We start from the raw sequence: 14168 nt of genomic DNA, 5'->3' as shown, positions 1-14168 counted from the left end.
CACACACACACACACACACACACACACACACACACACACACCTGCTGCACCTGAGCTCAGAGCCATGATGTGAACGAGCAGCAGGATTGTCACAGATTATTATTTAGTTAATAAACATCCAAACTCTGTCAGCAACACACTGCCTCCTTTAAACCGGTGATATACTGTCAGGAACAAAGCATTCTGGGTAATATTTTGAGGCATCTTTCCCATGAAATTGTGCCTCATACTGTGAACAGCGTTGCATTCTGGGTATGATGTTTGAATCAGGCCCAGGTGTCTCCTCATCAGTACTTTATTATAAAGTGGACTTTGTGTCAGGTTGTGTTGCATGATGACATTTACAACTGGAATGGAAGAAACATCATTTAATGTGGAGCTGCATTTTTAAATGAACCCCAGGAAACAGCTGTGAGTTAATAATCCAGCTGACAGAGAGTAGAAACGACGACAGACTTCACTTCTATGTTTATAGAGTCACTGCCATCAAAAAGCCACAAATAATTCTCAGAACAGCTCCAGACTTCAGAAACAGGCGGTTTGTAGTTGGAGGTGAATACTGCAGTGAACTGTGATCCTGCAGTCGCTCTGAGGCTGATAAAACAGGTGAGCTAGCCGCCTGCTAACTTGATCTCTCGAGGAGACGTCTCACTCAGTGTCACACTGTGTTAGAACATGGATCCAATTTACACCAGAATATCCCTTTAATATGTACAATAAAATATTATGTATATATATATATAGTCAGTGTCGGCAGGTTCATTTCAAAATGTAATACATTTCATATTACTAGTTGCCTTTATTTAAAATGAATCTGTTTCATTACTACATGAATGTTCATGTAGAGTAATAGATTAATTATTACCCCAGTTTTTAGTTACTGTCACCAAAGTGTCTGAATCACCTGTATAGATCAATAAACGATGGTTCTGGACTCAGAGACGATCACAGTCTGATACACGATGAGATATAATCAATATCTGTGATGGAAGGCTCGTCAGACTGAAGCGTCTGAACCAGACAGACAGTCACACAGAACCTGAACACAGAACTTCTAGGCCCGGCTGTATCAAACACACAGGGTCCATATTAACGTGTCCTGTTGGTGCGGACGGGTTCTTAAAGACACAACAATAAACTCTTCACTCAGTCGTTACGTTACGTAACTGTAGTAATTTATTACTGAATATCATTAGTTATATTGCTGTTGCTGCTCAGGTACATATATTACTGACATAGTTACTTTAGTAGCTTTAGTAAGGACATAATATCTTAATGTGACACTAATCATCTGAACAGGGTCAGCAGCTGATTGGAGGAGGCGGAGCTCCGCCCACTTTGTTCGTCATTAGCCACATCTGTCTGTTTGATCTTCAACATCACAAGTTTGTTTTTGTTTCATCATCTGATTATTTTAATGTTGGTTGAAGCAGCTGCTCCACAAACATCACGTGATCGTTCAGTTACAGTGTGACAGTTTGAATCAGCCGGACGGAGACACGTCACTGATGTGACGTCAGCGTGTGTGCGGCAGGTGAGGTCACATGTGTGTCTGTGCAGGGAGCAGGAGGAAGGAGCGGCTCGTGAGCGGAGACGAGGAGGAGGATCAGGACTCGGAGGAGAGCAGGAGGACCATGGACATCTCTCTGCTCAGAGAACAGTACCGGAGCAGCAGGGAGGCTCAGAGGAGACACACTCAGGTGCTGCTGCTCCGGACAGGTGAGCGGAAACACGCGGCAGGCTCGTGTCGGCAGGAAGTTCAGTTGTTGTAGAGAAAATCTGAAAATGTTCGAGTGTGAAGAGGAAACGTCCAGTTTCAGGAGGAAATGTTGGTTTGAAACTCCAAGAAATGATTTTATTTACCTGTCGAGCTGCTGGACATGAACTTCCTGTTAGAGATTTCAGGATAAAAGCACGAGAAACAGGTGTTACACTGAGGCTCTGTCACCAGAAGGTTTGTGTCCTAGAATCAAATATTCAAATCATGTACTTAAATACAGAATAATAATAATAACAATACTACTGTGTAGAAATACTCAACCACACCATCACCAGACTCCATTCACAAATGTGGTGATTTTAAGAGTTATTGAGTTAAAACAAACTTTGTAACATAGTGAAACTGTGTCTCTGACAGATTCTGACTCATTGTGTCCTTGTTGTAAATTCAGCATTAAACCAGAAGCTGAAGTTGTTTGTCTCCTTGTAAAAAGTGTCAGTTTGTGGCAGCATGTCTGTACCAGCCTGTCTGCTTCTGTGTCTAAAGTGCTAAAGTCTTACCTGCCAACATTGATCAGCTGTTTGAACACACTGTTTACACTGATTTCACCATTTACACTCCATTTATGAAAGAAGAAACATGTTATTGATCTAAACATGTCACATGTTACAAAGACACTAAACAGGAACAATATAGGCGACTTCTTTGTCCCCGTGGAGAAAGTCCCCAGACTCCCTTAACAAATGTGTCAGTTTAGTGAGTTGTTGAGTTGGAGACACTTTATAAACTCTGTGAAACTCTGTCTCTGACTCATTCTGCATTATTTGGACCTTCTTGTTCATTCAGCAAATGTTCTACATGAACTTCTTTCTGTCTGTGTGTGAAAACTTGACTGAGCTGAACTCTGGTCGATCTCTCAGGATGGCGTCTCAGTTGTTTGTCTCTCTGTCTCAGTGTTGGAGGAAGTGTCCGAGGCCGTCAGCATCATCCCCGTCGCTCAGGGTTTGACGTCGTCATGGGAACCAAACTGCAGCCCACCACCAGCTGTAATCTTTGAGCCCGACCCGACAACCTACGACCCCTGGCACGTCCACCTGGGCCTACACCGGCGCTCTCTTCCTGCTGTCACTGTGCAGCTCACAGCTCCATCCCTAGAAACAACAAACACAGACAGTTCCTCCCGGTCAGTCTGATCGATCGCTCTCACTAAGTTCATTAAGTTCTGCTGCATATCAGTTAGATATCACAGACAAACCCTTCGGATGCAGAAGGACTCCTCTGACTGACGAGCGGGTCTCTTTAGGACCAGCTCTGTCTGGTTCTCTACAGAACGTTGATCCATCATCTGAGTCTGACGGTGTCCATGTTGTCTTTCTCCTCCAGATGTTCCTCCTCGTCCTCTGAGGATGGAAGTTCACGGCAGGATGTGGTTTCACCGAGCAGCTCCAGACCAACGTCTCCTTACAGCTCCTCCACCACAGAAGAAGACCCCCTCAGCACAGGCAGGTCCAGAGGAGACCCAGAGAAGACAGATCCAGTCCAGGTTCCTGTCTCCGCTTCACTTGATGCTTCAGAACTAAACCCGGGCAACGGATCCAGACGGGATCATCCCGACCGCTCTGACACCAGTTCTGATGAAAGCTCCACCCCCGTCGCCTCCATCACCTGCTCCCGCAGCAGCTCCACCTCAAGCCTGCATGAAGACCTGAATACGGACCAGTCTGCAGGGAGGAAACCCAGTCACGACACTCTGCAGACCAGCAGCACCTCGCCCTGGACCGGCTCCAGGGAGTTCTCTGCCCCGGCCAGGTTCACCAGGCAGCTGAGCGTTGGGGGGTTGGGATCCTCGATGGGGATCCACCTGAACCAGAACTACCACCCGTTCCCCAACAGGAAGACCCCGAGGATCTCTGAGGCCGCCAGGAGGCTGGGCATGTACTCGTCCTTCTGAGGACGGATTATCAAACACGAGACTCTTTAATGGAGCTGAGAGTTCAATATTAGATCAATAACAGTGAATTATTAATTATCAAACCTGTTAATGATTAAAGAAATGATTCAAACGACTGATGCCGGCTGAACTGTGGTCAGTCTGATGTTGTTCAGTCGTCACATTTAGATGATTTATAACTAAAGACGTTCACAGAGGAAAGATTAAAAAAATAATCATTTATCAGCATGTTTATTCTTGTTAACAGTCACTGACATGAAGTTAAAACAAATGAAATTACAATCTGTTAATGTGTGATACAAAATGAAAAGGTGAAGCGCAGTGTTGCTTTTTAATTACACAAAGTACAAATCAGTCTCGTTTTGATCAAATCCTGTGTTATTCTATAAACATGTCAACTGTACAATGATCAGATGTAAGACGTCAGGGTTTGTTTCATGACATATTTTACAAAACAAAAGTGCCAAATATTACATTAATAACATGTAAATGTGAAATAATCCCATAAGTGTTTGAATTTGATATGAAAAACTGAAAATACCTTGTGAGAAGAAAAAGGATGATATATTAAACCAAAACAATAAACCAACTTACCTTTGAATTGTTCTGTAGAGATTTTATACTATTTATACTTTATACCTTCAAAAATTAGTTTTTTATATATTATAATTTTAAGTTTGCTAATTTAATTTTATGACGTTATATATCATTTGATTTCATTATTTTCTTTTGCAGTTTGTTATTTTATTTCGTTTTTATTTACTCTAGTTTTAATTCACTTGTTTTACTCATGTTGTTTTATGTATTTGATTAATGTAATTAGCAGTTCTTGCCTCAACATGTTTCAACACTGTTTTCTTGATGACGCTGCGCCACTTTGACCCTCGTGCTTCGCCGTAGTTGACCGAAGATCGTCTGTTCCTGCGAAGACGCGTCTCATTGGCTGTGACGCAGCCGCCGAGCCGTTCGCTTGTTTTGGTCTGACGTCGGTTCCGTTAACGGGATCTTGAAACGTGCTCCGAGTGAGACCTCCTGCCTGCGTCATCACCTCCTTCCGAGAAACGATAAATGTACCAAAACAAGCTGAAGTGGAGCTGAAGCGAACGTGGATTTAACGGCTCTGTGTGACCGCGCGGCTGCTTGTCATCGTGTCACCTGGCGTCCAGGTGAGTGACGGAGACGTTTAACATCGTGTGAGAGCAGAGAGACGAGTGAGAGCAGCGGAACCAGCCGTGAACGCACCAGAGTAACGTGGAGTCAGAGTTAGCTAGCTGTTAGCATTGAGAATAACACAGGAGCTGCGTCACTCTTCCAATCAGCCTGGCCTCATCAATATCTCTAATCAAACACGTTAATGTCAGCTGACGTCAGAAGATGACGTCCTGACGCGTCTTGTCGGGTTATTAACACAGATAATTAATTCAGCACAAAACCTCAGAAGTGCCGACAGTGATTAACACAGCTGACGTCACAGTGAAAGAGAAGTTTTATTAATTAGTGTTATAACATACAGCAAACAATTAAAGTGATAATCCAGAGGTTTGATTGAACAACTCTGAAGTTTGAGAATAAAAAACAAAGAGAATAATTAAATAATGGTCCAAAGTCCGTATGTACGGAGGCCCCGAGGGTCAAAATGTGACAGGAACAAATATAATATGATCTGAAATATAAAGTACTCCAGAAAATAAAATGACATTAAGGAAAATGTTGCTTTTAGTGTTCATACTCCTGTTTGTCCAGCTCCACAGACACTGGCTCCTACATCTCCCATAATGCATCTGGGTAGTGTTTATAATCTGTAGCTCCTGCAGAGGCAGCAAAGACCTCAGAACAGTCCAGTCACCTTCACTCATCATCAACGAGCTTTAGTTAAAACACATCTTACAAGATCTTTTCACAGACAATCATCATCAAAGTGGTCATGAAGGTGAAGATTGTTGATAAAGGAAGTGATCTCCTCCTCTCTTCCCCTCTTCCTCTGCTCTGACTCTGTGGTTCTGTTGTTCTGGTTCCTCTCAGATGATGGAGGAACAGAACACGGAGGCGAAGCTGAAGAACCAGCTGAAGCAGGAGAAGATCCAGCTGTGGAACCCTCCGTACACCGACGACGACAACCAGCCGGGCCAGCAGCACATGCAGGTCAGCTGGAGCCTGAACCTGACCTCATACCATTAGATTCACTCTGTTGTGGTTCTGATCCATTTGTCTGTCTGTGTTGTCAGGAGCTGGCGGAGCGTTACGCCCCTCTGCTGTGTCTGTCGTTGTCGGAGGTAGGCGGCGCTCTGGAGTCGATCAGAGTTCAGGCGGTGAAGCGAGGGAAAGGAAACAAGACGTTCAGGGAGACGAACGTGGCGTCGCTGGAGCTGCTGCTGCCCAGAGACAGCAAGAAGGTGACGAGCGCAGCCGGAGACACGACGGAGACGATATTTAATTTCAGTGTCAGAGGAGGAAAGAAATCAGAAAATATCAATTTGAAATCGTGTCTCGTGTTTTATTGTCACAGCAGATATTTAGGAAATAAAACAGGAAGTGAAGTTCTTCATCTGAAGCTGATGGAGGAAATGACGACGTGTTCGTTTGTTTTCAGGATCCAAAGACGAAGAACTACCTGGAGACGAGGCTGGACGTGCTGGTTCAGGAGGTGGTGGACAGGTACACACACACACACACACACACACACACACACACACACACACACACACACACACACAGAGCTGTCACTGACCATGTGTTGATGTTGTGCTGTAGGATTGCAGAGGACTACGGCCTCAAACACATCAAACTGATCCTCAACGGGAAAACTCTGTGTGTAGGTGAGTTCAGATGTCTGCAGGTAAAACACAGGAAGTACTGCATATGTCAAAATAAAATCATAAAGCTCTCAGGTGTGTCATCCAGAGATTCTGGGTCTCAGAGGACGGGCACGTTCTGCCTCTGCTTGTGCGGGTTTACTCCGGGTTCTCCGGTGAGGTTAATTCTCCAGTGAGTGACGAAGACACCAGCTCAGATCTGGACTCAGCGCTGCCCACTGTGTGTGTTTCAGACCAGCGTCTGGATGAGCAGGGTGTGAAGAACCACAGTAAGATGATGGTGCTGAAGGTGAGCGACGCCGAGTTGAAACAGCAGCTGAGTGAGGAAGAGGAGAAGAAGAAGAACCAGAACGAGAGCGTCCAGAGGACCCAGAAAGGCTTCCAGATCCTGTCTGAGAGAGGTACTGGTCTCTGGTACTGGTTCAACCATCTGGTTTAAAGTCCACCATGTTTCTCAGCTCTTATCATGAACTGATCAACTGATCTGTGTGTGTGTGTGTGTGTGTCAGACGGCAGTGAAGACCCAGACACCACTCCTTTCCTGGAGATCGCCGACCAGAGAGGAAACCCGCTGACGATCCCTCACAAGGAGAAGAAGGTAGAGAACCAGCAGATGTGATGATGAGGAGACTGAAACCTTCCTCACGTAAACACAGAAAACTCACAGAAATATTGACCTTGACTGGAACTGTGTGTGTTCTTCTTCTTCTGTGGTTTTATTGTGTGTGTGTGTGGTCAGGCTCTGATCCTGGCCATGGGTTTCCATGAGAAAGGTCGCTCTCTGATGAAGAAGAAACAGTTCGACAACGCGCTGTGTCACCTGCTGCAGGCCGACCAGCAGTTCAAGTACTGACATCACACTCTGACATCACACTCTGACATCACACTCTGACATCATGCTCTAAAACTTAGAGATCAGCTAGCACATTAGCGTGTTAGCACTGCCTGTCCCCTTGCCTGAAAGTCTGTGAGTGTGTTGAATGTGTTTTCATTTAAATGTGTGAAATAGAGTGTGTGGTTACTGCAGGCTTGATGAACAGAACCTGAAGGATCAGAACCTTCAGGGTATTTTCTGTAATAATCCAGAGTCCAGTTTAATAATCCCACAGAGGAACTGGAGCCATGCTAACTCCAGGGTTAGCCTCCAGAAGAACCTGCAGCAGTCCTTCAGGAACACGTTTCTCTGAGTTCAGTCGAGCAGCGCTGTATCAACTGGCGTGTGATCGTGGGTTGTTCTGTTGCAGTAAGTGCGGCTCGGCGCTGCTCGGCTCGGTGGATAACTACGCCGTCCTGCAGCTGGACATCGTGTGGTGTTACCGGGCCCTGGAGGCTCTGTCCTGTCTGGACGACGGCAAGAACCGACTCCAGAGAGCCGAGGACTGTTTCCTGAAGTGTTACGGAGAGCAGCAGGAGAGGCTGCGCATGATCAAGGTGACACACACACAAATATTCAGTTTAGACAATTGTTTGCTTATTTCTTCCTTTTTTCTTGAATTAATGTGTGTGTGTGTGTGTGTGTGTGTGTGTGTGTGTGTGTGTGTGTTGTCAGGGTAACACAGGCAGAGAGGAGGTGCTGTTCCTCCGGCTCCACCTCCTCCAGAGTCTCCTCTCCTACCTCGAAGGAAACGACGCTCAGGCTCGACACCAACTGTCCAAAGTAACTGATCCTGCTGACGGATCCTTTGTTTGTTTGTTTGTAATTAGAAAGCTGATAATTGTTATTTATAGTTCACAGTATAGTTAACAGTTAGCCTGGCTGTGCTGTGTGTCAGGTGGAGTCTCTGTACAGCCGCCTGAGTCCCGACTCGGAGAAAATGACTCAGCTGATGTCGCTCGGCTTCACCGAGAGAGAAGCTCGACTCGGCCTGAGAGCCTGTCAGGGAGACGTGCAGGAGGCCGCCATCCACATCAGCAACCAGAGACAGGTGACACACACACACACACACACACACACACTGATGGTGAGCTTTGACAGACTAGCTGTTTTTATATTGCTTCACACACGTCACATGTTTACGCCGGCTTTTGGAAAAGAAGGAATATTACACCCCCGTTTAAGAAAGACAGGACGGCACATTGCAGCCTTTACCTTGCTGCAGGTGTGCCACCTTTTCTATCTAAAAGGGGCTTCTGGTGTGTTATTGTGGATCAGGAGCGAGAGGAGCTGAAGCAGAGGGAGAGGAGGAAGAGGAGCAGGAGGATGGAGGTCATCTCCACCCTCACAGAGCTCGGATACTCCAGGAGAGACGCTGCCAGAGCGCTGCACCTCGCCGACGGAGACGTGGACAGAGCTTGCGCAGTCAGTACCTACCTGTCTGTCTGTCTACCTGTCTGTCTGTCTACCTGTCTGTCTCATCACCATCTTACAGTTGTTGTGTGTGTGGTCTTCAGATCCTGCTGGACTCCAGTCAGGCTGCTCTGCTGACCAACAACAACACAGAAGGTGTCAGTCCAGAGAAGGTGGAGCAGGTATGCACTCTACATGTTCATCTGTCTGTCTCAATGTCAGCAAACCTCACAACTTCTGACCAATCAGATCCCTGGAAACACTGAGTCTTCACTCCTACAGAAGCCTGACAGGGACAAACGGCTCACAGTGGAGCTCAGGAGCTTCTGACAAACATGATGGAGATGAAATCTGTTGTGACTTCACAACATCTAAACGTCTAAAACACATTCAGGTGTTTGTTTCAGGTTTCTGTCTCATTTGCATATTCAAACCTAGGAATGAGTAATGAGCTGGAGTTTCACCTTCTTCTCCTGAAGTGTCTGTTAATGTCGTCTTGTGTGTTGGATCCTCCCGTGTGTCATCATAATCACTAAGCTGATGGCTGTGCCCTCCTCTGCTCCAGCTGCTGTACCTGGGCTTTGAGCGGCAGGTGTCTGAAGCAGCGCTCAGACTGACGGGTGGAGACGTCCAGGTGGCCACTCAGCTGCTGCTGGACAACCAGGGCGTCCTGTCCCCGGAGCTCCTGTCAGTGTCCCCGCCCTCCACCTCTTCCTCCTCCTCCTCACCCTCACCCTCCTCTGAGGAGCCCAGCACCTCCTCCAACTCCACAGGTAGGGCCCTGACCTCTGCGGAGAAGGTGGGGAACGTTACACCAAACTCCATTCAAAAATCACAGGATTTAGAATTCAGGAAACACGTTCCTTATTTTGTTTTTCTGTGAAGCTCCAGAAGTGTATTGTGGACCACAGAACCGGCAGGCGGGACAGACAACAGAACCAGATGTAGATGAATCCGCCTCTGAAAATAGTCCCCAACAAAACTGTGTTTTCTTTAGTTTTTACGTCTTCAGTAGGAACCAATGAGCCACAGACAGGAAGTCAGACGGCATTAAGAGACGGACCAGAGAGTCATTTTGAGCCTGAAGATGAGATTTATTCATTAAAAACAATAAAGTAACAGCACACTGATGCTAGAAGTTATTTATTTTGGAGCGACTAATAATGAATCATTAACACTTGACTGATGTTTGTCGTCAGAGGACAACGAGCTGGTGAACGAGGTGCTGGAGGACATCTCCCGCCACGAGGAGGACTACCTGGACCTGACGCTGGAGGAGGAGAGCCAGCTCATCGCCGCCATGAAGACCTACCTGAACCGAGAGCCCACACACACCGTGTGACACACACACACACACACACTTTAACCCATTTAAAACAGCAATAACCTTGATTTTGTTTTTTGATTTTTTATTTCAAAGACTGTAACAGTGAAGTGCCAAAGCTGAGACGACACATGCAGACGTGACGCCTCGTCCTCGTCACCAGGTCTCCGTGTCGTCCATCCTATAAATCTGTTTCTGAGTTTTGTTGTCAAGACAAATGTTCAGTTGACATTTGAAACTGGAGCAGAAGAAGAAGCGGCTGCTTGTTATTATTTCTAGTTTCCTCCATGAAATCCTGAGTTCAGAGGTGAAAGCACAGGAAGTGTCGATGTTGAAGAGCTGCTGCTCTCTTTGTGTTCGCTGACTGTGGCCACTTTAATTTAATGTCATGTTGATGTTGAGTTAATAAAGAAACTGAAGGTTTGTTTGACTTCATCTGTCTGTTGAAGCATCACTGACAGTCTGTACTCCACTCCAACTACTGTACTGTGTAATCCATTACTTCAGCTTCAGTTCCTGTTCACACAACAAGTTACAGCATGAAGAGTTTATTAAATAAATGATGTTTGTATGAAGGAACCAGCAGTGTTTGTCTGCTAACACGTGCTGTGAAGTGTGTGGAGCTCCTGACACACGACTGTCAGAATGAAGACTGCAGTGGAAACATGTCGCTCAAACTGAAGATCACCTGCACAAAATCAAACTGTTCGACTTGTTCTCTGAATGATAAAAAGAACAATCAGGAGACAAAAACTCATCTTCATGTGAACATGCAATCTGTGTGAATACAGAATATTTAGATGTTTTCTCATAATATGTTTTTTTTATGATTAATATTTTATTGGGATTTTTGAATATCCCACATTACAAGTACACATGTGGAAATTGTTGGTTACGAAGCAATATTGAGGCTTAAGTACAGAAAGTAAACAAATAACTATGTTAAACAATGCATACACACCAGGAGAAGGAAGAAAACAACAACAGTGCCAAAACAAAACAAAAAACAGGAGAGTACAACAGCAATAAAGTCAAATAAATAAGTAATATTACGTTTTTAATATTAAATTAGAATTTAACAGATGATATAAATCACAGATAAACTCTGTGTTCATGTTGATCTACAGGAAGGAGGGGTACTGTCTCTTTAAATATTTAACTCCTCCTCCTCCGCGTGTGTGTGTGTGTGTGTGTGTGTGTGATGATGGCCGCTCTCTCTCCTTTGCACCTTGGTTTTGACTTCAGCACTCAGCAGGTAAAACTCTTTATTTAATTCACCCGCACGTCGCACGCGGCCACGCGCTCCACGTACGTGGCCGCGTGCGACGTGCGGCAGGTGAGCTGCGGAAGGATCGTGTTCGAGTCGTGAGTGTTGCGGTTCTGATGGACTCTGAGCCGAAACACTGAGCTGAGAGTGTGATGATGAAAGTACGTGGTCTCACTGAGGCTTTGACTGTTACTGTACACACTCTGTACTCAGTGTGAGTACAAGTACACGCTGCACAGAGTAAAAGTACTGTGAGTACAGACAGCAGCAGCAGGCTGTACTGTGAACTGTGACTCCTGATACTACGCCTGTGTACTGTGACCTGCTCTGCAGCTGAAGGTGGTGGCGATCGATGGAGGACTGAACGTGGTTCATCAGAACAATGTGCAGTTTGACCCGGAGCTGCCGGAGTTCAGGTACCAGATCACTACTGTGTATAACTACTGTGTATAACTACTGTGTATAACTACTGTGTACTACTACTGTGTACTACTACTGTGTATAACTACTGTGTACTACTACTGTGTACTACTACTGTGTATAACTACTGTGTACTACTACTGTGTACTACTACTGTGTATAACTACTAGTTCTTGTACGTGATGTCGGAGCAGATTAGACAAAGTTTTGGTTACAGAACTTTTATTAAATCAGTTTGTGTTTTGTGTTTTATTTTGAAGTAACGTTGTATTTGTGCAGTTTCTATGTTTTATTTTGGTAGAACAGTTTGTTGTTTGTCTGTCAGATGAAATGTTAAAGTTTGATAATGGATCACAGAGACTGAGTGGTGTTTCAGTCTGTTCTGTCTGTGTGTCAGGACTCAGGGAGGAGTTCACCTGCACGCTGACAGACTGACCGTCACCTCACCTGTACTGATGTGGGTGAAGGTAGGACACACACACACACACACACACACACACACACACAGTCATGATGATTCAGGTGTTTTCTGTCCTCAGTTAAAGTTTTAACTCATCAGGTGACCTCTGACCTTTGACCTCTGACTAATCACATTTTTCTGTGTTTGTGTCCTTGAGCTGCGCTCTGATTGGTTGTTGTGTCTTTGTGTCCGTCATCAGGCTCTGGACCTGCTGTTGGACAAGGTGAAGAGGGCGGGGCTCGACTTCTCCCGTGTCAGATCATTGTCAGGCAGCGGTCAGGTGAGACCAGAGCCAGGTGTGGTCCGGGCCGGCCCACAGCGCTCTGTGGACAGTCTGGAGAACCACACTAGAGCTCAGGCCTGTCCAAACTGAACCCTGTTTGTATTTTTAGCATTCTGTATCAGGTTCCACTAAAACGTGTAAAAAAGTGAATGGAGTTTGGTTGAAAGATGTTTCTAAAACTGTGAGCAGGCCCACATCAAGCCAGTTTACCACAGAACAAACTTTATATGACATCTTCATCTTTTTTGTACAAACTAAATCATGTTGGTATTCTTAACATTGTAAAATTATGTTATCAGGTTCCACTAAAACGTGTAGAAAAGTGAATGGAGTTTGGTGGGAAGATGTTTCCTCACAACGTCTGTTTGTCTCTCAGCAACATGGCAGCGTGTACTGGAGAACAGGAGCGTCTGAGACCCTGGCACGGCTCGACCCGGGCCAGAACCTGTACCAGCTGCTGCAGGTGTGTGTATCCACGGTGACGAGACATGTGTGGTTACCTGTGATCTGCACCTGCTCATGTGTGTGTGTGTTAACAGGACAGTTTCTCAGTGCTGGACTCACCTGTGTGGATGGACTCCAGCAGCAGACAGCAGTGTCAGGACCTGCAGGCAGCAGCAGGAGGAGCTCAGAAGCTGGCAGAGATCACCGGGTCCAGAGCCTATGAGGTCATACTGTCCCCCTGCCTGTCTGTCTGACATGCATCTCATGGAAAGATGCACGTTTCTATAAATCTGAGATCCTGATGAACTCCTGTTGACTCTGAACTGGATTTATCGTGTCTGTCTGCAGCGTTTCACAGGAAACCAGATCGCCAAAGTGCGACAGACGCGCCCGCAGGACTACCAGGACACCGAGGTCAGCCTCCCGCTTCTGTACTTTAATCATGACATCACTGAAGACTCATGTTTCATAAACTGTGTTTTCAGAGGATCTCATTGGTCAGCAGCTTCGCCGCCTCTCTCTTCCTCGGTGACTACGCTGCCATCGACTACAGTGATGGTACAGAACCAGTTATAACGGACCTCTGTGTATGAACTGACCCATTGTTCCTTCACCTGCTGACTTGATGCGTTCACTGACTCCTGACACGATGCGTTCACTGACTCCTGACATGATTTGTTCACTGACTGCAGGTTCAGGGATGAATCTGTTGGACATCAGAACCAGAAACTGGTCCCAGACCTGCCTGGACGCCACAGCTCCTCACCTGGACCGGCTGCTGGGAGCTCCACTACCCTCCACATCTATACTGGTAAGACTGGTCCATACTGGTCCGTACTGGTCTGCTTAGACTGTTGATTTATTTTGAAAATATTTGCCGGTAAGTCAGCTGAGACTAACAGGAAGTGATGAGCCTGCGTGCTGCTTCCTGTTGTCACAGGGTTCCGCCTCCTCCTACTTCGTACGTCGATACGGTTTCTGTGAGAGCTGCAGAGTCGTGGCTTTCACTGGAGACAACCCAGGTGAGATACACACAACCAGGTAAGACACACAACCAGGTGAGATACACACAACCAGGTGAGATACACACAACCAGGTGAGATACACACAACCAGGTAAGACACACAACCAGGTGAGATACACACAACCAGGTGAGATACACACAACCAGGTAAGACACACAACCAGGTGAGATACACA

The 14168-nt window shown here is 46.0% G+C and overlaps 3 protein-coding genes across 4 annotated transcripts in view; all 3 read left to right on the top strand.

The window, feature by feature from the left end:
* Positions 1 to 1104: 1104 nt before the first annotated feature.
* LOC119008507 (putative protein TPRXL) lies at positions 1105 to 4272 on the top strand. The gene is made up of 3 exons (XM_037078878.1): positions 1105 to 1719; positions 2675 to 2903; positions 3104 to 4272. The coding sequence occupies exons 1-3, from the start codon at positions 1545 to 1547 to the stop codon at positions 3669 to 3671; spliced, it is 972 nt and encodes a 323-aa protein (XP_036934773.1). The 5' UTR covers positions 1105 to 1544; the 3' UTR covers positions 3672 to 4272.
* A 409-nt stretch (positions 4273 to 4681) lies between these two features.
* nub1 (negative regulator of ubiquitin-like proteins 1) lies at positions 4682 to 10530 on the top strand. Its single transcript, XM_037078876.1, has 15 exons — positions 4682 to 4837; positions 5694 to 5813; positions 5897 to 6064; positions 6262 to 6326; positions 6423 to 6487; positions 6718 to 6885; positions 6994 to 7082; positions 7224 to 7330; positions 7729 to 7915; positions 8034 to 8141; positions 8257 to 8409; positions 8637 to 8783; positions 8876 to 8953; positions 9337 to 9544; positions 9971 to 10530. The coding sequence occupies exons 2-15, from the start codon at positions 5694 to 5696 to the stop codon at positions 10111 to 10113; spliced, it is 1806 nt and encodes a 601-aa protein (XP_036934771.1). The 5' UTR covers positions 4682 to 4837; the 3' UTR covers positions 10114 to 10530.
* Positions 10531 to 11266: 736 nt separating this feature from the next.
* Positions 11267 to 14168, top strand: part of xylb (xylulokinase homolog (H. influenzae)) — a 10895-nt gene continuing 7993 nt past the window's right edge. The window contains exons 1-10 of one of the 2 annotated variants that reach the window (XM_037079740.1): positions 11267 to 11350; positions 11696 to 11778; positions 12180 to 12249; positions 12442 to 12522; positions 12902 to 12988; positions 13065 to 13193; positions 13318 to 13383; positions 13455 to 13527; positions 13662 to 13780; positions 13910 to 13991. In XM_037079740.1, coding sequence (XP_036935635.1) covers positions 11297 to 11350; positions 11696 to 11778; positions 12180 to 12249; positions 12442 to 12522; positions 12902 to 12988; positions 13065 to 13193; positions 13318 to 13383; positions 13455 to 13527; positions 13662 to 13780; positions 13910 to 13991 — 844 coding nt within the window. In that variant the 5' untranslated portion in view covers positions 11267 to 11296. Of the gene's footprint in view, positions 11351 to 11423; positions 11524 to 11695; positions 11779 to 12179; positions 12250 to 12441; positions 12523 to 12901; positions 12989 to 13064; positions 13194 to 13317; positions 13384 to 13454; positions 13528 to 13661; positions 13781 to 13909; positions 13992 to 14168 lie in introns of those variants that run through there. The other variant, XM_037079741.1, reaches the window with a different exon arrangement.

The sequence above is a fragment of the Acanthopagrus latus genome, chromosome 19 (assembly GCF_904848185.1).
Source record: "Acanthopagrus latus isolate v.2019 chromosome 19, fAcaLat1.1, whole genome shotgun sequence".
Taxonomy (NCBI): Eukaryota; Metazoa; Chordata; class Actinopteri; order Spariformes; family Sparidae; genus Acanthopagrus; species Acanthopagrus latus.
Note: the sequence above shows the minus strand (reverse complement) of the source record. Positions and strands in the feature narration are given on the sequence as shown.